Genomic DNA, 26,699 nt, shown 5'->3' with positions numbered 1-26,699 from the left:
AGGAAGGTGGAGTTTCTCCTCTCTGCAAGATCCAATTAAAGTTGTTAAGTAGTAATGGGGCTAACTGTGTCTTCAGGGACTTGTACCACTCTGAGGTAAACCCATCAGAACCCGGGGACTTTCCAGCCTTTAACCTAGAGATGGCCACATTCAGTTCTTTGACAGTTACATGTTCTAATAAACTTTCATTTTGTAAATCTGTAAGTTTAGGTAGATCTAAAAAATTCAATACACTGTCTATATAGGGCTCATTGGGGTCCCGGGGTTGGGAGTACAGCTCTCGATAATATGTTTCAAAACTCTCTTGAATTTTCCCTATTGTACTCTCCACAAGCTTTGTCTTTGGATTCTTTATTTTATGAATTGTATTGTCTGCTTGTTGTTTTTGTAATTTATATGCTAATAATCTAGCTGATTTGCCTCCTACTTCATAATTCTTTTGTCTTAGGTAAAGAAAATTTCTTTGAGTTTCCAACGTATAAATATCGTCAATTTCACTTTGCAATTTCCTAATTTCTTGTTTTCGATTTGAATTACTTTTGTTGCTATCTACAACTTGAAGTTGTTTTAATTTTCCTTGAAGGTCTGCTAATTTTTGTGCATTGATTTTTTTCATGTGAGTGGTAATGGAAATAATTTTCCCTCTCAGTACAGCTTTCAGTGTATCCCATAAGATCACTGGTGATGTTTCTCCCGTGTCATTAAGGTCTAGATATTCTTTGATTTCTCCCCTTAATCTCTCCATTACCTTCGGGTTATTGAGTATATGTGAGTTTAGCCTCCATAGTGTTTTCCTCATTTTCCTTTCCAGGATTAGAGACATAGAGACTGGGCTATGATCCGACAGATCAATTGTTGCAATATTACAGTTTTTTATCCTGAGTCTATCTGTATTAAAGATAAAGAAATAGTCTATCCTTGAATAGGCTGAATGAGGGAAAGAGTAATGTGTATAATCTTTACTAGTAGGGTGTAATTCCCTCCAGACATCTGTAATTCCCAACTCCTCCATCAATGAATTCATTTTCTGAGTCAGAGGTTTATTCTGAGTAACTATTCTTGAAGAATCTAATACAGGATTTAATCTAATATTAAAATCCCCTCCACAAATTACTACCCCTTGAGGACTGACCATTAGGTCAAAAATGTGTCTGTAAAATGACCATTCACAACCTGGAGGAGCATAAACATTCAGCAATGTTATTTCTGTACCTTCTATTCTTCCTGTGATTTTTACAAACCGTCCTTCTTTGTCTTTAGTCTCTGAAATATGTTCATAATTAAGAGTACTTGATATTAAAGTAGCTACCCCTCTTTTGTGACTCAATTTATATGATGAATAAAATACATGCTTAAAGCCCATTCTTTTTAATTTACCATGTTCAGATTGGCTCATATGTGTTTCCTGGAGGAAAGCTATTTGTGCCCTCTCTTTTTTCAATTTAGACATAATCTTATTTCTTTTAATTGGATTCAAAACCCCATTAACATTATAGGAAATTATTTTTACCAATTCAGTTTGCATTTTTCTCTAGTAGAAAAAAAACACTCTCCTTTTCTAACCAAACAGTAAGCAATCCCTTCTCAACAGTAAATCAAGACATATAACCACACCCTAGACATTTTTGAACGTGTAACATATGAAAATTTTTCCTGACTTCCCACAGTGAGGCCTGAGCACCGACCCGCCTCAGTTCAGAGGGATAACCTCTATCTTCACCCTGTGTTAGAGGGCCCTCAGCAGTTTGAATAATCATAGAGAATTTTCTCCTATTTATGTCTCGACCATATTGCTATCATTCAAGTTATTCCGCCTAGTTTATTTTCAGTTACCAGTTTTCATTTTACCTTTAAGTCCGATTTACTCTTTTCAGTCATTTCTCTTAATTAATCTGTATTCTCTGTACATTCGCATCTGAATATTTGCAGCTTTTCCTTGTAGTTTGACACTCTGGTTCGAGTGGAGCGTCCTCGCCCCACTAACTGCCACGACTTCTGCCGAATCCTCTCCAGTAGTGACTCCAGTTGGGTGATAACTTTAATAGGTAGTCCCCGGTCCGCCAGGTCCGACGTTGCCTCCTCCACCATAGCGTAAGTTTTTGTCCCTTCGTCGTAAAAGACTTTCAGCCGAGCTGAATACAGGGTCTGAAATCTGATGTTGTTTTCCTTCAGGACTCTCCGTGTTTCCGTATATTCCTTCCGTCTGGCAAGAATCCCCGGTGCGTAGTCGTGGTCTAAACTGATTTTACAGTTGCTCCATATGAAACCTTTATTTTGCCATGCCCTTTTAAGCACCTCTTCCTTCGTTCTGTAACTGAGAAATCTGACCAGAATCGATCTGGGCTGGGTGCCTGCCGGAGGCTGTGGTGCCAACGCGCGGTGAGCCCGTTCTATCTGTAGGTCTTTTGCGGCCGGTATATCAAGGTTCTCTCTAAGCAGCTTCTCCACGAAGGGAATCATCAATCCGGGTTTACCTTCGGTTCCTTCGGGAACTCCGTAAATCCTCACATTTTCCCTTCTTGAGCGGCCTTCTTGATCTATTAGTTTCCACTGGAGCTGGTCTTGCAGCTTCAGCATTTCTGCTATCACTTCCTCGGCGTTTTGTAGCTTCTCTTCAATTCGAACAATCCTCGCTTCGGCTTCATCTATCCGCGAGTTAGTTTTTACTATTTCTCCTTTAATATCTTCCAGCTGTTTGCTGTTATCTTGTCGGAACTCGCGAATCTCTCCGAGAATCAAAGACAGAGTCACCGATTCCCCCTCATTATCTCCGTCCTGGCTTGCCGTGGGGGAGCTCGGCCCGTCGCCTTGCTGCGTCTCTTTATGTTTATCAGCCTTCGAAGCGGACTTTTTAATCTTGTTCTTAGACATCATCCTTGCCCCTTTTATTAATATAGTTATGCAATCTTAAGTATTTGTCTAAATTCGATTTTGGGGCAGTTTACCTTCTTTTTTGTCGAGAGACCTTTTCCTTACGCCGCCATTCCCTTGATGACCCGTAACGGATGAATATTCTCATGATCAAATAATGCCATTCAGAATGCCGTGATCTTTTGGGGTGGGGTACAGGAAACAGATGAATGACAGGGCAAGGTAGTATAATGATATCCTTTCAAACGCCACTATGAAGGCAAAAACATTAAAATCCAAATATTTAAATACATTTTGAATAAAAAGAGTTGAAGTCAGTAATGTTGGAACTTGAGATTAATATACCGACTGAAAAATGGGAAAAAATTCTTCAGTTGATGAATTCATCCTCTGTATGTGCTAAGCATGTGTTGATACAGTTTAAAGTAGTGCACCGGGCTCATATGTCCAAAGATAAACTATCTCGTTATTATTCTTATATTAATCCAATATGTGACAGATGTCATTTCGAGATAGCTTCTTTAACCCACATGTTTTGGTCATGTCCCTTGTTGGAGAAATATTGGAAAGATATTTTTGATATTATTTCAACGGTCCTAAACATAGACTTACAATATTATAATTGTAATAAATGGAAGGGTCATAAATTGCACTTCTAATTTTCTTGTTTTATCTCTCGGTACTGTTGTTGGAGTAATTGGATGAGGTTGTAAGTCTATGTTTAGGACCGTTGAAATAATATCAAAAATATTATATCTTTGGACTACCAATGATAGACTTAAATAATTTAACCTCTTCATCACGAAGGATGATTGCATTTCTTACGTTAATGGCTAGAAGGTCCATTTTGTTGAATTGGAAAGAGATTAACCCTCCTAAGGTATTTCATTGGTTTTCACAAACTATGTTGTGTTTGAATTTGGAGAAAATTAGAAGTGCAATTTATGACCCTTCCATTAAGTTTGAAAAAACTTGGAGGCCATTCATTCAGCATTTTCACTTGATGTAATTTGATCATTTCCAAACTTGTTTTATCTCTCGGTACTGTTGTTGGAGGGGGAGTCGTCGACGCTGAGGTTTTCTTCTTTTCCATTTTTAAGTTGTTAGTTTTGCCCAAGTCTTTTAGTTTAGTTGATTAATTATGTTTTTCTTTGGGGATGGGGTTTTTTTTTGGTTTTGTTTTTTTTTCCTTTTTCATGTTTTTTTTTTCAGTTTTTTTTGATTTGTATTATCCGTTGTCAGTTCCACATGATTGGGAGCTTTGTTAACTTACACTATTTGATTTTATAATTACTTTTCCTAAATGTAACAATATTTCTACTATTTGTATTATTACTATGTTTTGTTTCTATACTTCAAAATTAATAAAAAGATTGAAAAAGAAAGAAGTCAGTAATGTTGACCATGAACTAACTTCACTGTTTCATTAACATCTACTATCCTTAAAAGACGCTGACCAATTTGGTTAACTTCCAGTTACCTTTTGAAATGGCCGAGCAAGATGCTTAGTTCACAAGACAAAGTCTGGGCACTAAATGCTGGTTTAATCATTGATGTCCGCAGCCCAAGAATTGAAGGAAGTTCAAGCTTGGCATATGTAAGCTGTAATTGAACATGAAGCATTTAAAATGGAGCTGATTCACCTTCAGTCTAATTATATTCCCTAGAGGGAGAAGAGTAGGAAAGTAAAGCCAGAGCTCCATAGAAGTCGAAAAAGATAACAGACAGGTACATTGGTTAGTGCAAATAAGAGGCAGGATGATAACAGAAAATTCTGAGAGGAAGTTAGAAGGAAATAGGAGGCCAAGAAAGAGCACAAGAAAATACTGACAGCAAATATGAAAGGGAATCCAAAAATGTTCTATTTCATTGGTGCATAAGAAAAGATATGGCCCAATCAGAAGTCAAAATGGAAATCAACACATACAGGCAGGCGTAAGGCTAAGATACATCAGTTTTTACCAGGTAAGAAGATACTGATGAAATCTTGGCAAAGGAGCACTGTTGAATATGATGAGATAGACTCTTGACCTTATAGTCTACCTCATTGTGACATTGCACCTTACTGTTTACCTGCACCATACACAAAATGCTGGAGGAACACAGCAGGCCAGGCAGCATCAACAGAAAAGAGTACAGTTGACGTTTTGGGCCGAGACCCTTTAGCAGGACTGAAGGGAAGGTTTAAACTTCTTCAGGGTAGGCATCCCTGGAAGAGACTTCGCAGTGTAGTAATCCAATCATGAAGAGAAAATCTGCAGATGCTGTTAATTCAAGCAACACACACAAAATACTGGAGGATCACAGCAGGCCAGGCAGCATCTATGGAAAAGAGTACTGTCAACGTTTTGAGCCGAGATCCTTCAGCACTCAGCCTGAAATGTCGACAGTACTTGTTTCCGTAGATGCTGCCTGGCCTGCTGTGTTCCTCCAGCATTTTGTGTGTGTTGCTTGGCTTTCCAGTGTTTACCTAAACTGTACTTTCTCTGCAATGTAACACTATTCTGCATTCTGTTATTTTATCTTGTACTACCTCAACACAACGTTGTAATGAATTGATCTTCATGGACAGTCCACAAGACAGGTTTTTCACTCTACCTCAGTAGATGTGACAAAAATTATCTAATTTACCAAATTTAATATACAATAATATTTTGTTGTTTTATGTAGGGTATGATTTATACTAAGAAATAACATTTATGACTTTCAAGGCAAGTGAGGGAAGGAATTTTGGTGTATGAGTTTTTACATAGCCATTTGTAATAAAGCAATTGACTACATTTAATGATCAGAGCATCTGCCATTTTCAGTTTTATTGTAATAGATTGTTTTGGGTGAAACAACTTGAGGTAAAGGAAAATTTTGGAGTCAGGTAAACATGCATCAAATTCACATAATTTGGTGAGCCACAGCATTTCCTCCAGACAAATTAGTGAACTTCAGATGAGAAAGGATTATTTTCTTGAAATCCTTTATCTTTTGTTTCTAACTCCCACCTTGTTGCTGATTGCTACTGCTTTTATTTCTTAATTCAGTTTTCTTTGTCATAGATGCATGGCAAAGAAGAAATGCTTTACTCCAAGTGCTGTATACAAGCCTTTTGGAGAGCAAGCAGCAGGTGTGTTGAGCCTGTCACAATTCCAGACTTTGCAGGATGGAGATGGGGAGATTGCTGCACTGAGGGATCTTGGACTTACTGACAGGGAAATCCAACTCTGGCAAGAAAGGGAATCTCTAGTTAAGGTGAGGTATGCTTGAAGGGTTTTACAAAATGTGGGCAGGGTGAAATCATAAATCATAATGTTAGCCCACAAGCAAGTTGATTGACCAGTAGCAAAGTTCAAATATTTAATGTGTTTTACTGATGTAGTAATATTTTGTGACAATATGTTCACGTGATGCTTAAGTACAGTTTTATATCGAAAATTTATGTGGATCTTGCGCTTGCAATTGCAGAAGAATCTGTGGTTGTATACTTTTACTCTCAAGTACACAGCTTTTAACCAAGAAATAAAGCATCAATGCAACCTACAAGTGAAATAATATCAAAATGTTGCGACCACTCTGTTTTGAAATTACTTAACAATGATCCTCCCATTTTTCTTCATGGTATGTTTGTTTGGATTATGTGTGCATATAGCACTTTGCTATTCTCAGTCTTTCATTTTTCATAAATGTTCTTGGAATGTGCCCAAGTGTTCTCCCCCCAATTTTACTTTGACCAATGTAAAACCCTCATCTGCAGCAAAGTAAAATCTGGCAGTCAGTGATTGATGGATTAGTGACAGAAACTCAGTCTTTTAAAGCCATTTTGTTTGTTTTAAGTTCTCAGGATTTGGAGCAGATCCAGCAGCAGTGCAGCAGAGACTCCGTGCCATTGAAGAAAAGATTGAGGAGCGCCAACGACTTTTGTCATTGCCGCAGAGATTCGCGGGAAGTAAACAATTGAATAGGAGAGAGATGGAGATTGAAAAAGCCATGTTTCAAGGAAGTGACCGACACACTTTTTTGAAAGCATTATATTACCAAGGTATATATTTTGGTCATTAAGTAGGTTTACATTTCCCTCTTTTTACACGATCATTCCCTATGCAAGAGAGATGAACCAACCTGTTCCCAACTTTCTGTTTAGGAAGATAAGTAAGAATAGGCTGGTGTAAAATGCTTTTGATTATTTTTTTCTTGAAAAGAAAAGGAAGTAATTGGCTTGTGTGCTAATGTGGGGTTTACTATTCTGTAGAGCAGGGCAAAGGAGCAGTTGAGCCTTAAAGACCTGGTGTATTCATCTTTAATTGCAGAAAGAACTCAAGTCCCCTGCTTCAGTTCAGAGGTCAGAAAGCTGTGTGTTATTTAATATTCTTTGACTGTAGCCAGTTTTGTGGTCAAAAGATTTTTTGTTCTATTTAAATACTTACAGACTTGTTCTGTGAATTTGTATGTTTCTATGTTGTAATACTTATTGTTCTGTACCCTTCCAGAATATTTGTGACAAATAAATGGCAAATTCCCAGAGTAGTGGACACAGAAAATGGTACTGTATGACAATATGCCAGTCATCGTCTGGGTGCTGACGGTTAATTATGTTTTTTTTTGTAAGTCTCTTTCTCTCCCAATTTTAGTTCCTGAAATCTCCTCAACGTCACGCACCTTCCCCAACTGCAAGCATGGATTGGAGAACTACTCCCAGAGCTCTGCCAAAGTCACTACATAACTGATCAATGGATGTGCGCTGGACGAGCGCATGATGACATGACTTTTGATTTTTCCTTTTCCAGTTTCTAGTTCCAAGCAGCAGCATTGAGATTTGAAGTCTAACTTGGGGGAGTTGGGACATAAATATACATCCTGCAGGAGAACCGTACAACCCCAAAGCTTTTGGTTACTTGTGTTTAATGTCCATGTACAGCAAGCTGGCTATCTCAGTTCGGCCATCTAGTAGATGCGAGCAGAAGTGAGGTACTTCTGCTGTGAGAGGGAAAGCAAATTGGATTGAGTCAGTAACAAGTAAGACTCACAGCTGCTGATTCTAGAATGGCTTGGGTAGAGACTTTGGAACAGGCTGTCTGTCCTGCCCGTTCTCCTGATTAGGGAATGATGCGTGGCGTAGAGGACCTAATTAAAATAACAAAAATAGCTTGCAACGTGGTATTCAAGGAACTGCCAAGTTGACTGGTTGGAACAATGGGCAGACGATGCTATTTAGTATCAGTTTCTTCAGCCATAATCATTTTTTTTTCTCTCGCCACCAAATTGCTTTGCCAGTAATGGAATGCTGCTCACTCTAGATTCCCTATCCATCTATGTGTGATCAATATTGATACAAAAGCTTCATTGGTTCAATATTTGGGTATAGAACCAACCATCTATAGGGGAAAAAAAAACTTTTGTTCATGGCTTGCCGAAACATGTATCCAATTTGATTAAGTTACACAGAGTCCTTCAGAATTCTTCTTTATGGTAGATTGCTCCAAACATTTATAACCTCTTTGAGCAGCTTTTTTTTTCAAATTTGATTTTAAATTCATTTAATTCTTGTCAAATTTGTTCACATTCATGTTGAAAGTGGGAGAAATGAATTATGAATATTGGCCAATATTGTATGATCTTATTTTTAATAAATTTAACACATTAAGGTGCAGTTACAAATTATGATTTTATAATATCCTTATTGGTATTGTATATTCCAACTGTTAATTTCACTTGGATACAGTCTGGCAATTATAAACTATTAAGCAATTTAACCTATGTGTTGTGGAGCAAAATTTTGAAAATTAAATTCTTTCCTGGTTTAAGTAGAAATTCAGTTTCAGTTGAAAGTCTAAACCAAACGTGGCACCAAGTAGTTACTAGTTTAATTTGGCCTTCAGCTAGTGCCGTAATTTTATATAATAAATTGGCGTTCTCAAACATTTGAATGGACAAATCCTGTCTTCATTACCTCAGTCATAGGATATACTTGGGTCAAGGAGAAAAAGATAGGGTAGCAGAGTTAAGGCACTGATCCATGTGTGCATTTTGACATGCTTATTTTATTATGCTTTTCCCTTTGTAGTGCCGGGTCTAATATGCTTGTATTGTTTCCACTTCAGATGAACAATTCATAAAAGACCAGAGTGACCCAATCAACCAATTGGAAATGATGTTATTAAAATTCAAAAATGATTCTGCTGGAATGGAAGAAAATCCAAAAAACAGACCAGGATCTTCCACAGAAATACCTTCTACAGCAACTAGTGAAGGAGTTGGTTTTGGAGAAATGACTAGTCTACTTCTACCATCACAAAGTGAGCTCAATGTCACTTCTCAGTATGAAAATCAGAGCACCAAAAGACTTTCTGTCAGTGTGCCTATCAGAACCCTACCCAGCGCTGGCACCCAGTGTCCTCAAAAAATTATCCAGCAAGTGGAAGCTGTTTCTATAGAAGAGATCCGGAGGAACAAACTTTCTGAGGAGGAAATCAGAATGATTCCCAGATTTTCAAACTATAATCCTGGGCAACCAAACAGGGTATGATATTTGTAATAAGTTGGAACAGCATTCTTGTTGATTTTACTCGAGGGAAAATGTCCATATTCAAAAGTCTTTGATGTGAATTCCCTCCACGAGGAGCACTATTGAAGTGCTTTACTAAGAGAATTCACTGAGAAGAAGATGTGTGTGTTCTCCATCCACTGGGCTTATTATATCTTCAAAGAACTCTTAAGTTTATCAAACAGGATTTTCCCTTCCTGAATCCATCCTCTACCTGATGGAACTATTTCTATCCAGATGTCTTGCTATTTCTTCCTTAACAATAGCTTCAGGTATTTTCCTGACTACAGATGTTAAGCTAACTGGCCTATAGTTACCTGCCTTTTGCCTAAAGCCTAAAGCAGTGGCCTGACACTTATTGCTTAGAGCAGGGGTGGCCAACCTTTTACTTTCCATGCGTCAATTTTTTCACTCACGAGTTCAGATGTGCCATACAACTCTTGTACCCCCGTTCAATCCTTCTAAAAGTATGTTAATATAGAACTCGTGTGTGAAAAAATCACAACTGAACTCGTGCGTGAAAAAAATTGACACATGGAATGTAAGAGGTTGGCCACCCCTGGCTTAGGGTCTAGAGAATTTCAGTAAATTATCAGAAACACCTCTATGATAACTTTCGCCATATTTTTCAGTATCCTGTAGTATCGTTGAGAGCTTACAAGAGCCAACTTCACTATTCAATGCATAGAAGCATTCCAAACCCCGTTATCTCTAGTCATAACCCAAACATTGCTGCTACAGAGAAACCATTACATGATCAGTGAAACCTTACAGCATGTTACACAGCAGTGAAACCCTACAGTATGTTACAGTATGGAACAGAAATGTTATTTAATTGATTGTTTTCTTGTTGGAATTAATGTCATTTGCAAACAGAGTTCCTTATACCAGGTATTCAAAATACATAGCACTTGCATGTCATCTGTGATTTGGTTGGATGAGAAGTTAATAAGGAAATCGTAGCTTGACTAACTGATTGTTAAATATGTTGGAAGTACTGTCTCCTGGGAATGAAGTCAACGGAACATGACCTTTGAATTTCTTGTAAATTTTGATAGCTTTTGAACTTGTTCTTGTGTTTCACTGGCTTAGAAGACAACAGCAAAAACCTTTTTTTTGATCACAGTGTTGACATTTGCTGCAAATCTGTTTCTTTTGGCATTTTCTTGTGTAATGCCATACACTACAGTTGCAACAAGCAGTGTTTGACCACTTGGAGATCTGCTGAGTGATGATGTCTGGGCCATTGGAAACTGCATTGACATGGCTCTATTTGACCAGTTTGGAATCGTGTTTTAGGTTGATCAAACACTGATATTCTTGAGTGGCAGCTTGTAAAGTCATATCAGGGTTTTGCACATTTGCAAATGTCTGCATCGCCAGGTGCCTAAAGTGCACAAATAAAAAAACAGACACTTGAACTGTGACTGAGTCATGTTACTCAGCTTGAACTTTTCACATTCGTGATTGATCACACCAGCATATGTGACCAAGTCATCAGCATAGTGAACACTGAAGAGATATGACTGCTCTCCAAAAATGCTTGTTAGCTGTCGAAGACAGTTTTGTCAAATGATGGGTCACACGGGTTCTTAGGTAGAATGGAGCTGAAATAATGCTCATGTTCAGCAGCACCCAGGTTTTGGACCAAAGTGCGTTTCTTCCACGAGTCATCTTTACTGGCAAACCTGACTCAGAGTATATCTTGCAACACACATCAAAGTTGCTGGTGAACGCAGCAGGCCAGGCAGCATCTCTAGGAAGAGGTACAGTTGACGTTTCAGGCCGAGACCCTTCGTCAGGACTAACTGAAGGAAGAGCTAGTAAGGGATTTGAAAGTGGGAGGGGGAGAGGGAGATCCGAAATTATAGGAGAAGACAGGAGGGGGAGGGATGGAGCCAAGAGCCGGACAGGTGATTGGCAAAGGGGATATGAGAGGATCATGGGACAGGAGGTCCGGGGAGAAAGACAAGGGGGGGGGTGACCCAGAGGATGGGCAAGGGGTATAGTCAGAGGGACAGAGGGAGAAAAAGGAGAGTGAGAGAAAGAATGTGTGTATAAAAATAAATAACGGATGGGGTATGAGGGGGAGGTGGGGCATTAGTGGAAGTTAGAGAAGTCGATGTTCATGCCATCAGGTTGGAGGCTACCCAACCTTGAATTTCCAGCATCTGCAGAATTCCTGTTGTCAGAGTATATCTTTGTAATGTTTAAGTCATGATTCAAATGTAACTCCTGAAGTGGCATCAAACTAGAAGTTGGTAATGGACGGAACAACTGACTCACGTGAGTTCTGTTCACTGTTTGACACCGATATCGTTGGACTCACTGATAGTCAAAACCTTGACCTGCAGGTTAACTTCAGCTGAACCACCTCAAATTGAGCTTGCTGCTGTTGCAGAATTGCGCGCAAGTCTTCTGCTCAAATTGCCATGTTGATATAATATAGCACCTCGTCGCCAATTTTTTTTGTCTGCTCTTGACTATAGTTACTGATGAGACCCAAAGCTGGAACTCGAAGTACTCCTTTATTCAGTAAAACCATACAACTACAGATCTCAAAACTCAACTGTAATCCCAAAGCACAACTAGTTAAATAGTAAATGGTTTACCCAAAGAACATTCAAGATGTTGATTGGAACAACAACTAATTAGTGAAAGTTAGCCTGGGATTGGTTGTCAGCTGATCAATAGGTGTTGGTTGTTTCAGCTCGCTGTAACACTCATCTCCTATCATATTCATAATATCTCTGTCATGTTAGATGTGTCCTCCACCATGAAAGCTGACAATGGTAATTCAAAGCCTTGCCCATTTCTGCAATACCCAATACTAATTCTTCCTTCTCGTCTTCCAAGAGACCTATGTTCATTTTGGCTACCCTTTTCTACTTTATAAAATTGTAATAACTTATACTGTTTTTTAAAATTTTGCGCTAGTTTGCTTTCATTATCCATCATCCACTTCCTTATTGCTTGCTTGGTGATTCTTTACTTTTTCAAATTTTTTCCCATTCTTTCAATTTCTCAGTACTTTTGGTGACTTTGCATGATTTTTTAGTTTAATATCTATCTTTATTTCCTTAGTCAGCCAAGTTCTCCCCACTATTGCTGCTTTGTTTTTAATTGGAATATATTTTTGTTGAGTACTGTGAAAATGCTTGTGTCCCCAGTCTACATTAGCCATCTCCTCCCTCATCCTGTTGTAGTTCCCTTGTTTAGGTGAAATACACTGGTTATTGCCCTTCCATTGAAAAACTAAACATACTGTGATTATTCTTTCCTAGAGAGTCTCTAACTACAAGATCATTAATTTTATCTGTCTCTGCATAGGGCCAGATTTAAGATAGCATTTTCCCTTGTAGGGTTAGTTCAAGAAAGTCATCAAGACTGCCTCGACCAACTTTTTTTTTTACCCAATGTATATGTAAGTTAAAGTCCCCCATGACAATTGCCATAACATTATTTATATGTATCAGATATTTCTTGGTTTGTTGCCACTGCTCTTGTAATGCTATTATTTGTTGTTTTTTTTCCCTTTACAATTCCTAATCTCTACCCAGATTCAACACTATGTTTCTTAGATCTTATATCATCTCTCCCTATTGTCCTGACCTCATCTGTAATTAAGAGTACTACCCCACCTTCCTGTCTACACTTCTGTATTACCTGATACCCTTGGATATTTAATTCCAAATCATCTCCATACTGCAGCCATGTTTCTAATGACCACTGAATCATACCCTTTCCTACTGATTTGTGCCACGAGCTCAATGACCGTGTTTTGAATACTATGGACGTTCAGTTGAAGTGTCCTTTTAGAATCTGGCAATCTTCTATGTCCTTTGCATTTGAGTTTTCTGTACTCCCCTTAACCTCTTTTCTAACTTGCACTTTGGTCTCTGCATTGTTTCCTTCTGGCTTTCTGCATGGATTCCCATCCTCCATCCCCATATTAGTTTAAACCCTCCTCAAAAGCACGAGCAAAGAATCCCCCAAGTTATTGATCCTGGTCCTGCACAGGTGTAGAGTGTCTGATTTGTACAGGTTCCACTTTTGCCAGAACCAATTCAAATGGCCCAGGATTCTGAAACCCTGCCTGCTACACTACTACTCATATTCATACTGATTATTTTGCTAATCCTACTCTGATTAGCACGTTGCACAGGTAGTAATCCTGAGATTGACCTTTGAAGTCGTACTTTTTAACTTGGTCTTGACTCCCTAAATTTGGCTTGTAGGATCTCTTCCCACGTTTTTACTATATTGTTGGTGCCTACAGTTGCAAGAAAAAGTTTTAACCATTTGCAATTACCTGGCATCAGGAATGGTCTAAAATTCCTCCGCACCATTGTGCAAGTCTGATCAGCTGCTACAAGAAACATTTGTTGGAGGTACTGGTGCTAAAGTAGGTTCTACCAGTAATTAAATACAAGGATTCACGTGCTTTTTCCAGCCTGGACTGTGAATGATTAAGCAGTGTATTCAATAAAGAGATGGCGCATGGCCAAGTGGTTAAGGCTTCAGTCTAGTGATCTGAAGGCCACAAGTTTGAGCCTCAGCTGAAGCAGCATGTTGTGTCCTTGAGCAAGGCACTTAACCACACATTGCTCTGTGACGACACCAGTGCCAAGCTGTATGGGTCCCAGTGTCCTTCCCTTGGACAACATCAGTGGCGTGGAGAAGGGAGACTTGCAGCATGGGCAAATGCTGGTCTTCCATACAGACCTTGCTCAGGCCTCAGTCAACATTGAAAATAGATGGACAGCCGAAGAAGAAAAAAGAGATGAAATGTACAATTGTTTGTGTGTTATTAGTTTAGGCAGATTGTGTTTGTCTATTATTGTGACTTAAATGATGATCAGACCACATTTTATTAGTAATTAATGCAAAAAAAGATAATTGCAAAGGGTTCACAAATTTTTTTCTTGCAACTGTATATGCACCATGATAACTTCCTTTTAGAATGGTCCTGTAGCCACTCCAAGACATCCCTCACCCTTGCACTCAGGAGGCGACACACCAACCAGGAGTTCCGTTTATGATCACGAACTTGAGCTATGTTATTTTTTTGTGACTGTGTTTACTGCTATCATAATTATATATGCTATTATATACCATGTGCTTTGTTTTACTGTTGAAACTGTCTTTTGCACCTTTGCTTTGGAGGACCGCTGTTCCATTTGGCTGTATTCATGTATGGTTGAATAACAATTGAGCTTGAAGCTCATGTCTATTCCCTTTAACAGGGTATCCCCTACCACAATAGCTCTGCCACTCTTTTTCTTACTCTCTTGTACAACAAAGCCATTCATGGTGCCATAATTTTGGCCACTGCTACTGAAGAAAGAGCTAATAAAAATCTCTTACTAGCTTTTTCTTCAGTTAGTCCTGATGAAGGGTCTCGGCCTGAAACGTCGACTGTACCTCTTCCTAGAGATGCTGCCTGGCCTGCTGTGTTCACCAGCAACTTTGATGTGTGTTGCTTGAATTTGTAGCATCTGCAGAATTCCTTGTGTTTGCGTTTTTAATCTCTTCCATCTTATTTTCTTGTGCCTGTACTGCCTTTCAGACCTCACATTTCTCAAGAAGTGCCTAAGTTTTCTAGACCTTCCATATGAGCCTTTGTTTCATCTCCATGGGATGCTTGTTTACTTGTGTTTTGGTCACCAGGATTAAATATAATGTTTAAGGTGCAACTTGACAGGAAAACTTTTATGACTTTAGTACATAAATTGGCCTCAGACTTCAATTTCATCTGTTTAGGAAACCAGAGCAAGTTCTTAAACTCATAGACACTGCATAACACTGAGTGGCGTAAGAAAAAAAATTGTAATTTGGGGTTGATAAAGGATACACATTTCAGGTTCTAAGGGTGAAAAAAGTTGAGCTTAATTGCATTAATTATGATCCAGAAATGTAAGTTTGGCAGGATCTTTAGTCATAGTCATACTTTATTAATCCCGGGGGAAATTGGTTTTCATTACAGGTGCTCCATAAATAATAACTAGTAATAGAACCATAAATAGTTAAACAGTAATATGTAAATTATGTCAGTAAATTATGAAATAAGTCCAGGACCAGCCTATTGGCTCAGGATGTCTGACCCTCCAAGAGAGGAGTTGTAAAGTTTGATGGTCACAGGCAGGAATGACTTCCTATGACGCTTAGTGCTGTTGCCCCTACCATTCTGGACTGTTATGATTTGATATAAGTGATCAGTTTGATTAAGACAAATATGTTTTCAAAGCTAGTATGGTGAGTTCAGTAAAAATTGTTCATAGTTGTTATCCATCAGCTGCAATGCTGTACTGATGTGCAATTTAAATGTGCAATTCACTATTTACTTCACTATTTCAATTGTTTTCCTCTTCAGGTTCTGTACTTGAAAAATTTGAATCCAAAAGCCACATTGGAAGATTTGTTTTCCTTATTTGTTTCTTTCCAACAAAAGGATGGCCCTCAGCTCCTTTTCCGGTTACTGACAGGTCGAATGAAGGGACAAGCTTTCATTACCTTCCCGAGTATGTATATCTCTATACTAAAACACATTTTTTGAGGAATTATCACAACAATGCTCTGTTCAAACTTAAGAGTAAAATTTATTTTATTGGATTGTAACAAACAACATTAATTTTAAAATGAGCTGTTAGCAGTAACTAACTTGAGGGAATGAAAGCTCATTGATAGTGTTATTTTTCTTCAGGACTATAAAGCCAGTAACTGGTAAATCATAGACCTAATAGAAAAAGTGAATCTGTTACTGGGAAAAATACTAGGTGGTTTATGTGGGCAAGTAATGTCACTTCCACTTACAAATGTAATTTTCATTAGAACTTGCAAAATGCTGTTGTTAAGACATTTTGTTCTTTTTTTATATTAAGTTTCCAGCACCAGATGCATTTTCTAAGTTGCAGCTGCAGTAGGAGAGTGATCAGTTTTCTGTGCAAAGTCCCATCATGACTGAGTGTATGAGAACTCTCATGGAATGGTCAAATAAGCAGGTTCAGTTTATTCTGTGTCTGTCTCTTACAGCTCTTGGGTTCTGAATAGCATCCTTTGCACTGTTTACTTATTGACTATGGCTGGAAATTTCATATATGTAAATATAAAGATTTGGTTCAGTTGCCTGCTGGCACTTAACAGGCTTTACATTAATGAAGTTTTTATTTCAGCTGTCAGTTGAATATATCACGGTCAAAAATTCTAATGAGTTATTTAATGATTTTCTGTTGTCTCATTGCATTTTAGGTGTAGAGTTGGCAATGGAAGCCCTGAACCTGGTGAATGGTTACAATCTGATGGGCAAACCAATTATTATTGAGTATGGGCAGAATCGATCCCACCAGTGAACTGGACTTTCAGAGCTATGGTCAATGGAAGGAGCTTAAGCACAAATGTTACTCAGTGCAAATACATTACAAATTGGGAAGTGCCCTTGTGCGCCCCCTTCCCCCAAAGGAAACGTCAGACTTTCATTTGTGCAAAGTATTTTCTTTAGAGGCATTGAAAAATACCTTGCGTTATCTGGATAATAAAAATAACACATGCAAGGGTATGGTTTAACAAAATCATCTTTGGCCTTGCACTGAATCCTGATGTGGTACTGGGCCGTTTGGAACATGGAGGTTCCAGCTTTAATATTTCATGGTTAAGTTTCTCAGTTTGCTACATTTAGAGTATTACAGTTGAATGAACTTTTTCTTTAAGAGTTGAGTACACATCAAGAGCTTATGTTGTTGCAGTTAAGTGGTTCCAGTTAAGACTGCTCATAGTTGAAAAACCAAGCAACGTAAATTTTCTTAAATGAAAAATGTACTTTTATGCAAGGGACCAGTGGCAGATATAAAGAGGAATCTGGGTAAAGTTACTGTTTCAGGAAAAGAGGAATGAAAACTGGGGCAGTATATATAAAAAAAAAACACACACCGTTTGTTCAGGAAAACAAAAAGTTTGTTCATTCTCACGGTCTTTAAATTGCATTTTCACACCTTTTTAATGAGTACTAACATTTTGTTTTAAAGTTATGGATTTTTTTTTAAAAAAGTGATATTTTCTAAACAATAAATCTTGGGCAAAAAAATTGTTGTTGAAAATAAATCCCAATAAAATGGAAAAGCTTTGTATACAAATGGTTAGCTCTAATGATCCTACAGAAAGCAGCCCCAGGAATACATAAATATATTGGTGCTTTTTGCAACCAGGTTACTTGTAGTTTTTCAACTTTCTCAAACATTTTTCACCCAATCTGTATGTTGTGAGTTTATCCAGGAAATCCAATTTCAGCTATTATTGTATCTCTACCCTCTTAAGAAATCTTAACCGTAAACACAAAGTAAAACAAGTTCTGACTTGTGTACAATGATAATATCTTGTACATTATATTTGCGATTTTTGTAGACAGAAATCCAAGCCAAACAGGGCAAATATTTTTGGTTACAACATAGCAACATTAGTACTACTACTTGCAAAGGCAATACTAGCTCACTTTTAGATATAATTTTAACTTATAATGTAATTGAGCCATGTCTAACATTGAGATAGTTATTTGATATTCCGCTTTGGGATTAAAATTAAATCAACAAGTCTTGTTTTTCAGGTCACTATGTGCCTTTCGGTCAGTCAAAAACTGTGATCCAAAGAAATAACATACTGATTCCTCTAAATTCAACTGTGGATTGGACTTCAGTTACAGTTAAGGAATTGCGATACAAAGTGTTTACATAAAAATACTGAAGTAATCTTCTTTTCCTGAGATTTGTATTTATTGCCCATACATCTCTGGAGACATACCTTTGATTCTTAAGGATTCTGTATTAATGGTATTATTCAGAACTTCTGCAAGTGGAAAAAAATGTTTTGCTGTAGTCACTTCAAATATGCTGGCTGGTGGCATAGTGGCATCAGTGCCGGACTTTGGAGCGAAGGCTCCCAAGTTCAAATCCAGCCGGTTCCTTTGCACGCTTTCCATCCGTGCTGGGTTGAGCGTCGAGCTAGCAACTTGGCCTCATAAAAATAAGAAAGCCTGCTAAAAAAAAGCACCATCATGACGGTGTCCCGATGACTCCACCCAGAGTTATGGGCTTTCTTCTTTCTTCTTCACTTCAAATGATGTCATCTGTTGGTCAATCTTTGTGGTTGTTGGGTAAAAATGAATGATTAACCTCCCAACCTCGCCTTCACCCCCAAATGAAGTTTGTATGTGAGTTATTTATGCAGGATACAAAACATAAATTGGGATTCTTAGAAAATAATGAACTAATACTTTGAAAGTCGCTGGAAACATTGTCTTCAGTTTTTGGTCAGTTCTATTATTCAGAGGTAATTGCCACAAGACCATAAAATACATTATTCAGAGGTAGTAATGGATATGAATCCCAGGTTTTGGCCTGTCTTAATCTTAATACTGCTCTTGACAGAAATGGTAATTTCCTCCCACCCGACATCCTTTTGTAAGGGTAATTACAACAGTACAACTGTTTTAAAATACAGTAATTTAAAGTAAGTCTAGCAGGTCCAAAATACTTGTTACTTTGCATTGAAGTTCTTGAGCTTTTAATTATTAGTAATGAGGCAGCACAGGAGTTTTGTCCTATTCAAATATTCCACTGATTCACATTCAAACTGTGTTGTAAATTGTGGCAGGAGGTACGGCAAAAAAATAGGAGGGAAAAAAGTTACGTTCGATGTAAAAATTCCATACTGTAAGCATTGTATATATTGCATGGTAAATAAATTCATGGCTGTTATTTGACTTTAGAAATCAATTACAATTTCTAAAATCATTATGTGCCATTTGATTGTAGATTCACCCTGTGTCTTGTAGTTAATAGATACTTATTCACAAGTGTGAAATAGTTTTTGACTAAAATTAACCCTTTTCCACTACGCCATCTGTACTTCCTCCTGAGATAGTAAATAACTAGTTATTCTTTGAATCCTGTAAACAGTATTCCATTCAAAATCAGTTGTATTTCTATAAGTAACATTCACGTCTATGGAATTCTTAAGACTTACCGAATAACAGATGATGATGTTGTATTTCTGGATAATACATATAGTCTACTGGCTGAGCTCAGTCTTGCCGGGGTTTTCAGTATTATACTGTGGAAATTATTACTCAGTTTTATACTATTTGTTAACACTGTTGGAATTGATGTCGATATTTAAAATGTTACAGATATTCATGCTATTAAATGTGTTACAGCTTTGCCATTAGATGAAACTTCATTCCCTTCTTTGCTTTCTGTCAATTATCGACTGTGGGAGTGGAGATCACTGCTGTAATTAATGTAGTTACGCTATTGCTCCTTGGCCTGGGCATTGAGAAGTAACAAGATTGGGGCGTTCCCATTCAGCCCACATACAGTAAGTGCAGGCATGGTGCAAAACTCATCAGTGGGTCAATTCATTGATTTAGATAAGAAACAAAATTAGTTCTGAACATTCTATAAATGCTAGTCTCTCAAGTGTAAGGGCAAGTCCTTAGAATGGTGAGTTCTAACTAAATCTCATGGATTTTCATTAAAATTAAGTGGATGAAAATCAAAACTGCTAATACTGGAAATATGAAATAATAAAAACCAGTGTTAAAACCCTCAGTAGTTAGCAGCATTTGTGAAAAGAAAAGCCTGAAACATTAACTTTTCACAGATAATGTGTGAACTGCTGTTTCCAGCATTTTGTCCCTTTTATTATTCTGTAGTATTGATGAGATTGGTCTATCCAACGAATATAAGTAACAGCCAAGCGATTCGAATTTTGAGCAAAAAGTTGAGAAATAGAGCACCAACAGTTAATTTTTCATTAAACATTAACCAGTGCGTTTTACCTTCTCCATGCAAGTTACCAAGTTTCAAATGACGCTACTGTCACACAATTGTATGAACACAAACATGAATTAGAAGCAAGAAAAGGTCATTCGTTTCTGTGCGTCTGCTCTAGATTAAATGACAGTGTGACTAATTTTACGTCTTATCATTTTTCTTGCACGAACCCCATATCCTCTGATTTGGTGTACATTTAAACGTCTATTCATACTTTGAATATATTGAACAACAAACTTCAAAGCACTCTAGTAGAAAATGACAAAGATTTATAAATATTTGGATGAAAAAAATTTTTGTCCACCCAGGGATCTTATCATAAGCCTTCCTCGACAATGTCAACAACACTACCGTCATCAATATATTTGTTTCTTTAAGGAGTTCAAATTGATCAGGTACCATTTTCTCCCCAATGAAGTTACGCTATTTTTCTACTCTCGGAATGTAGATTCCGTCTTGTCCCACAGCTTCCCCAATCCCATTTCCTAACTGACGTTACCGGCTCACTATTAAACGCCTTTCCTGAATAAAGCCCTCACATTTTGCATCCTCCGAGTCATCTAACGCTTCAGCTGGGGCCATGGAAGGTTTGTAAATCCCCAAACCCCAGCGACCTTCATTCCTACACATCACAGCGCCGTTAAGGACGAGGCCGGAGGCCCCGCAGATCGATATCGGACGGAAGGTCACTGAGCGAATGGCCATGTTGTGCGGCAGCGGCAGCTGCAGCTGCAGCCAATCAGCGGTGAGCTGTGCGGCAGCTGTCGCTCGCCGCCCGCCCGCCCGCCTCCATGATGTACGGCAGTCGCCGCCGTTGACAACACTGCGCCCTCACCTGGGAAACGAAGGATCCTTGATCAAACATGGCGAGGTTAAGTGAGCATGGGATTCGCCTCAGTGCGGTAAGCTTTAAAATTCCGAAAACAAGCCGAGAAAATTCAGTCAAGTCCTGTTGCAAAGCTGCCGAAATGATGCTGACAGTGTTTTATTTTGCTCTTCAGATGAGCCCTACCTACTTACACACAAACTCGACCAGCCACACCTGGCCTTTCAGCGCAATCGCCGAGCTCGTAGGTAAGTGGCACGGACGCACGTCAGTCTTATTTCCTAATATATCGTCGCCGGTACGCGACACCGCAGGGCAGCGTGGCCGGAGTTTATCATGCTTACATTTTATATTTAATTATTTAATTTGGTTCAAAGTCTCAACTGCATTGACAACCAAACTTGCGAAGGGGCGCGTGATCAGCTCCTCGACTGACGGCTGCTTGAGCCAATCGGGTGGCGGCACTTCGTGTTTAGGGGTGGATTTGTGAAGGGACTATCTGATGGATGTTACGTTTAGCCGATTAACGAGCCGGCAGAGGGATGGGCGGGTGTCAGTCACTAACATGTTTGATTAACATTGGTGGCAGCCAATCAAATTTAAACTAACCGCCAATGGCGCACGCGAGTGGATACGATGTTGTGGAGCACGAGCAGGACCGAGTGACAGTCTCCAATTGGTGAGGGAGGTAGGCGGGGATAAGGATCAGCAGGTTAGGTTGAGCTCTGAGCAGATGCTCTGCGGTGTTTAGCAACAATTTGCGGGAGGGAAAAAAGGCGACGGATGGATAATGGGAGTAATTGGCATCAGTTGGGATCTTTCCTGGCCCTTGCCTGCCGTCTTGTCCCGTTATTAAATGTGTTTGTTGTTTTCACCCAATCACAGTGTGCAACGGAATCACAACAAACCCCGCGTGACAATGGGAGTAAGCCTGGGGCTTCCGGGTTCGCAGTTGCGTGGGAACATGCGGGCCAACATGATTGGGCAACTGGGGGCACAGTGTGATGCAAGGGTGGGCGGGATTCGAAAGGGAAAATGTACAAATTAGGGAAACTTTGAAATTAGGGTATATGTTAACCCTGTCACTTTGCTACCGTTGAATCTACCTAGCAGCCTCTTCAGCTGCTCTATTGGAGCTGTGTGAACAGTGGAGTGTAGTGTTAAGTGCGGGTAGATTAGAGTACGGCATTTATATTTATTGGCTGGGGTGTGGAGTGGTAAGGTTATACTGTAAATATACAGCACGCGAGTTAAGCCACAGCTAGGATTATCACGCACATAACATGTCTGAAGCACAATAGGGAAGTAAGTGTTATGGCGAATGACAGCCGGAAGTATCAGTCGTATTTTAAATAGGCGGGGCTTATAGGACAGTACAAATTACGGATAAGAAATCGGTTTTTGGAGGTTGCTTTCTCGTTCGATAAGTTCATGGCTGGTCTGATTGTAACCACAGCTCTCAGATTCCTGCTCATGTCAGTAACTGTTAACTCCCGTGCTTATCAGCTGCCTTTAAATATTCAAAAATGCTGCTTTCACCGCCCTTTCAGAAAAGATTCCAAAGCAAATGACGCTCGGAGGGGGGAGGGACTTTGCCTTCACCAAATCATCCATAACCTTTGAACTGTGAGCCCCAGTTCTAAATCTCTCTGCAAGTAGAATCATCACCCTACTGAGACTCCTCAGGACCCTGGTGTTCGAATCAAGTTGTCGCTCCAGTGGAAGTCTTTGCTGAATGATCTTAATTAGTGTTCTGTGATTATGATGTTGATAAGAGTTTTTCAAAGCTCTTTAATTTTGAATACATTTATTGAATCCCTGTTTAACAATTTGATGTAGGGTCTAATCTTGTACAACATTCACAACTTCTCCAGTCTCTCTGTAAGTGACATGCTTGCGTAGCAAAATGCCCTTCAAAAAATTTTATGTGAATGGCCAACTCTGTCTTCTCCTATGCTCTATTAAGATTGTTCTTTGTTGATTAATGCATTCTATTGCTGCTGTAAAGCAGCAAATTTCATGTCATTTTAAGTCGACAACAATAAATATGATTCTGATATTTACTCTTTTCAAGCTTGCACCCAGATTATGTTTCACGTTTATGCGTATTCAATTTTATTTGTCTATTTCATTGGTCTTGTTAGTCCTTTTTTTCTCATTGTTTTCTACATTTTCAACTCTTTTGTTTTGGACCTGCAAACTTGAAAATGTTGTCTTTTGCATCAGACTGAGGTCACCTAGTCTAAAAAGAGAAATGCTGTTCCTGGGATATATCACCGTTTACATTCTTTCCATCTGATAATCAAATATTCTTCCCTTTCAGCAATGCAGCAGCTGCTGCTTTAATCCCACGGACTTCCAATTTTCTAACTCATCCTCTATAAAAAGCCCATTTATTAAAGTGCTCCATTTTCATCTATCGTTACATACTTAGAAGTTTTTTAAAGAAATAATATTATCTAGGTTCATGCTCATTATCATTTATTAACTTGTGACGGTTTTACTTTGGATAATGATCTCTTGAAGTTTCTGCACTAATTACTAGCCTCCAGTAAGAAAGTTTATCACTTATTCACCGCTTTTATTCTGAACTGGCCGTTAACTCATGAACAAAGCATTTTTCATCCACTGTGTTGTTGTGGATAATTGAAGTGCTGGCTCCAACAAAACCAAGTAATGATAGCAACTCCATGACTGTATTTAGCCGATTGATCCACTAAGACCACTGAAGTGGCATGTGTTCCTTATTAAAGTGCAATTTACAGAGGAAGAACAATGAAACAACCACTTAGCATAACAGGGCCAGTGGGAGGAAATCACATGAAAGTAATACCAGGTTCATTTCAGGATAATGAATTGAAACAATGGATCTGTCCCTTATCCAGGTAGTAATATAGGTACAACTGAGAAAATCTATAATATTTAGTGAATGATCATGATTGTTATTTTGTTGTGAGCTGGATCACAATCTGTACTGATGTAGATAAATGTTCACATGTATTTCAACAGTTAGATTCTGGTTTTACCACAGTATTTAAAAAAATACCGAGGCTTAGGGACTTCTGTGTAAACAAAAAAGTATGCATTGATGAATAGGTTACCCATGCTGTTGACGTTATAATTCATGAGAAATTACGTTCTAGTGCACTTAGCAAGTAGTGCCAAGACTAAGGAGATGTCTTCATAGTTGTGGAATCAGAATGATATTTATTGTCATTGTCTTTTCTGGCAGCAGTATTGTGCAAAAACGAAATTAAGTGTAAAAAATAACAAAGTAGTGTTCAAGGGTTCATGGACACTTCAGAAATCTGAAGGATGGAGGGTAAGAAGCTGTTCCTAAATCATTGAGTGTGGTTTTTCAGGTTCCTGTGTCTCCTCTCTGACCGTAGTAATGAGAGGAGGACCTGTTGTGATGGTGAGGGTCCTTATGTGATGGATTCTACCTTCTTGAGGCCCTGTCTCTTGAAGACATCCTCAGTGGCGGGGTGGGTTTTGTTCCTGAAGTAGAAGGGAATAGATGCAGTTGTCGTAATGCATGTTGAAATCAGTAATATTGAAAGGATTACAATAAAGATACTGTTAAAGGAGTGTGAGGAGCTCGGATTCAAATTTAAAAATAAGAACTACATAGGAGAGTTGAATGTGTAGTTCAGAGATTGATGTGGAGAAATGGTTTTTAATTCATGGAGCACTTGCGTCAATATTCTGTTGGGAGAAGCTCCACTTGAATTAAGCTGGACTAATATCTTAAATCGTAGATTAGAGATAAGATGCTGTGGAAAGCATGAGAAAATTTTTGTGTTGTATAAAAACACAATTTTAACATGAGAATTCACTTAATTGATCTTTTCAGCAATTGGAATATTCTTTAGCTGTCTCAGGCTTTTTCTAACATAAAATCATTTAATTTCTTAAATAACTAACTTTTATAACTGACTTTTAGTTAAGGCAAATAGTGCAGGTTACTGCACACTAACAGCTCCTTACATTTTGCTGCATTTGCGAGATTGACTTTGATTCTCATAATACAATGAAGAATATGAAAAACTGATGTGTTTCTTCTGAAAGCCATATTATCAGCTGGAGGAATACTAAATATAATAAAAAGTACAAACTGAAAATGCTGGAAATATTGATGAGGTCAGGTAATTCCTGACGTACCAGAAGTGGAGGGAAAACAGCTAAAATTTACCATGTTTTCTGTGTAATAATAAAGAGCTTTCTAGATTGTTATGTGCAACATTGTAGCTCTTTATCTTTCTGAAGTAGTGCCCAAGGACGCATTATCAGTGATCCCTAGTAATGGGAACCTCTTTGTCCATTGTCTCAACATAAGTAAAATTGACATTTCTGAGAAAAAGTACATCAAATAACTCTTAGAATAATTATTTTAGAAGTCCCCTGAACTTCTCTTAAAAATCAATCACAAAAGTTGTTATTTTGATTTTTGATATAGTATAGTTGTTTAATATAGAAGTTGGTTCATATCAGAATAATCAAATGAAGCTTGACACCAAGTCTCACCATGATACAAAGCTGGGTAACAAGAATTTTGATCAAAGAGGTAGGTTTTGAGCATAGTTTTGAATGAGGAAGGAATTTAGTTGTGGAATTTTAGAGCGTATGTACTTGAGGTTGCTAGTGGTGAAAAGTTAAAAGATTAAAATTTAAAGATTAACCTTTAAGTAGTAATATTTAAAGATTAATTTAAGGATTACCTTTTAAGGATTAAATTAAAGGCAAGTATTATTGGAGGAAAGATTTTGGGGATTTGTAGACAATTGAGGACAGGTGAAGCTATGAAGAGAGATATAAAGGAGGGTGAGGATTTTTAACATAAAGCTATTGTTTAACAAGATCTAATGCTAGTCAGCAAACCCATGTGTAATGATTCAAATTAGGAAAATGACAGCAGAGTTTCCCATAAGCTCAGATTCACAGAAGTAGGGTAGGGAGGCTGGAAAGGAGTGAGTTGGATAGGGATTCCATATATAGAACTGCAGCCGAACCAAAGAATCAGAATCAGGTTTAATATCACTGACATATGTCATGAAATTTGTTATTCTGCGGCAGTACATTGCAGTACTTAATAACTAAACTGTAAATTATAGTAAGTATATGTGTATCTATATACTTCTGAAAAAAAATGTCAAATTAAGTAAATAGTGCAAAAAGAGAAAGAAAAGTAGTGACACACATCAAAGTTGCTGGTGAACGCAGCAGGCCAGGCAGCATCTCTAGGAAGAGGTACAATCGACGTTTCAGGCCAAGCAGCATCGTCAGGACCTGACGAAGGGTCTCTGCCTGAAACATCGACTGCACCTCTTCCTATAGATGCTGCCTGGCCTGCTGCGTTCACCAGTAACTTTGATGTGTGTTGCTTGAATTTCCAGCATCTGCAGAATTCCTGTTGTTTGCGTTTTTAAAGAAAAGTAGTGAGGTAGTGTTCCTGAGTTTAATGTCCATTCGGAATTCTGATGGCTGGGAGGAAGAAGCTATTCCTGAATTGTTGATTGTGTGCATTCAGGCTCCATCACTCCTAATCCATTTCATTAGGAGTTTGAAGAAATCTGGTTTGTCACCTAAAATACTTGAAAACTTATATAGATGTACCATGAGAGCATTCTGACAGGCTGTATCAGTTGTC

At 38.4% G+C, this 26,699-nt stretch overlaps 3 protein-coding genes across 4 annotated transcripts in view; 2 read left to right on the top strand and 1 right to left on the bottom strand.

The window, feature by feature from the left end:
* Positions 1-20,348, top strand: part of rbm41 (RNA binding motif protein 41) — a 34,485-nt gene extending 14,137 nt beyond the window's left edge. For both annotated transcript variants that reach the window (XM_063060798.1, XM_063060797.1), the window contains exons 3-7: positions 5,922-6,114; positions 6,697-6,901; positions 8,961-9,379; positions 15,777-15,924; positions 16,652-20,348. In XM_063060798.1, coding sequence (XP_062916868.1) covers positions 5,922-6,114; positions 6,697-6,901; positions 8,961-9,379; positions 15,777-15,924; positions 16,652-16,752 — 1,066 coding nt within the window. In that variant the 3' untranslated portion in view covers positions 16,753-20,348. The remainder of the gene's footprint in view (positions 1-5,921; positions 6,115-6,696; positions 6,902-8,960; positions 9,380-15,776; positions 15,925-16,651) is intronic.
* LOC134353017 (cytochrome c oxidase assembly protein COX11, mitochondrial) overlaps positions 1-21,217 on the bottom strand; it is a 57,801-nt gene extending 36,584 nt beyond the window's left edge. The window contains exon 1 of the mRNA XM_063060804.1: positions 21,062-21,217. The gene's annotated coding sequence lies outside the window, so the exon portion shown is untranslated. The remainder of the gene's footprint in view (positions 1-21,061) is intronic.
* Positions 20,556-26,699, top strand: part of zgc:152774 (uncharacterized protein LOC553526 homolog) — a 152,191-nt gene continuing 146,047 nt past the window's right edge. Inside the window, exons 1-2 of the mRNA XM_063060796.1 lie at positions 20,556-21,128; positions 21,228-21,300. Of these exons, the coding sequence (XP_062916866.1) occupies positions 21,090-21,128; positions 21,228-21,300 (112 nt within the window). The 5' untranslated portion in view covers positions 20,556-21,089. The remainder of the gene's footprint in view (positions 21,129-21,227; positions 21,301-26,699) is intronic.

The sequence above is a fragment of the Mobula hypostoma genome, chromosome 10 (genome assembly GCF_963921235.1).
Source record: "Mobula hypostoma chromosome 10, sMobHyp1.1, whole genome shotgun sequence".
NCBI classification, from domain to species: domain Eukaryota; kingdom Metazoa; phylum Chordata; class Chondrichthyes; order Myliobatiformes; family Myliobatidae; genus Mobula; species Mobula hypostoma.
Note: the sequence above shows the minus strand (reverse complement) of the source record. Positions and strands in the feature narration are given on the sequence as shown.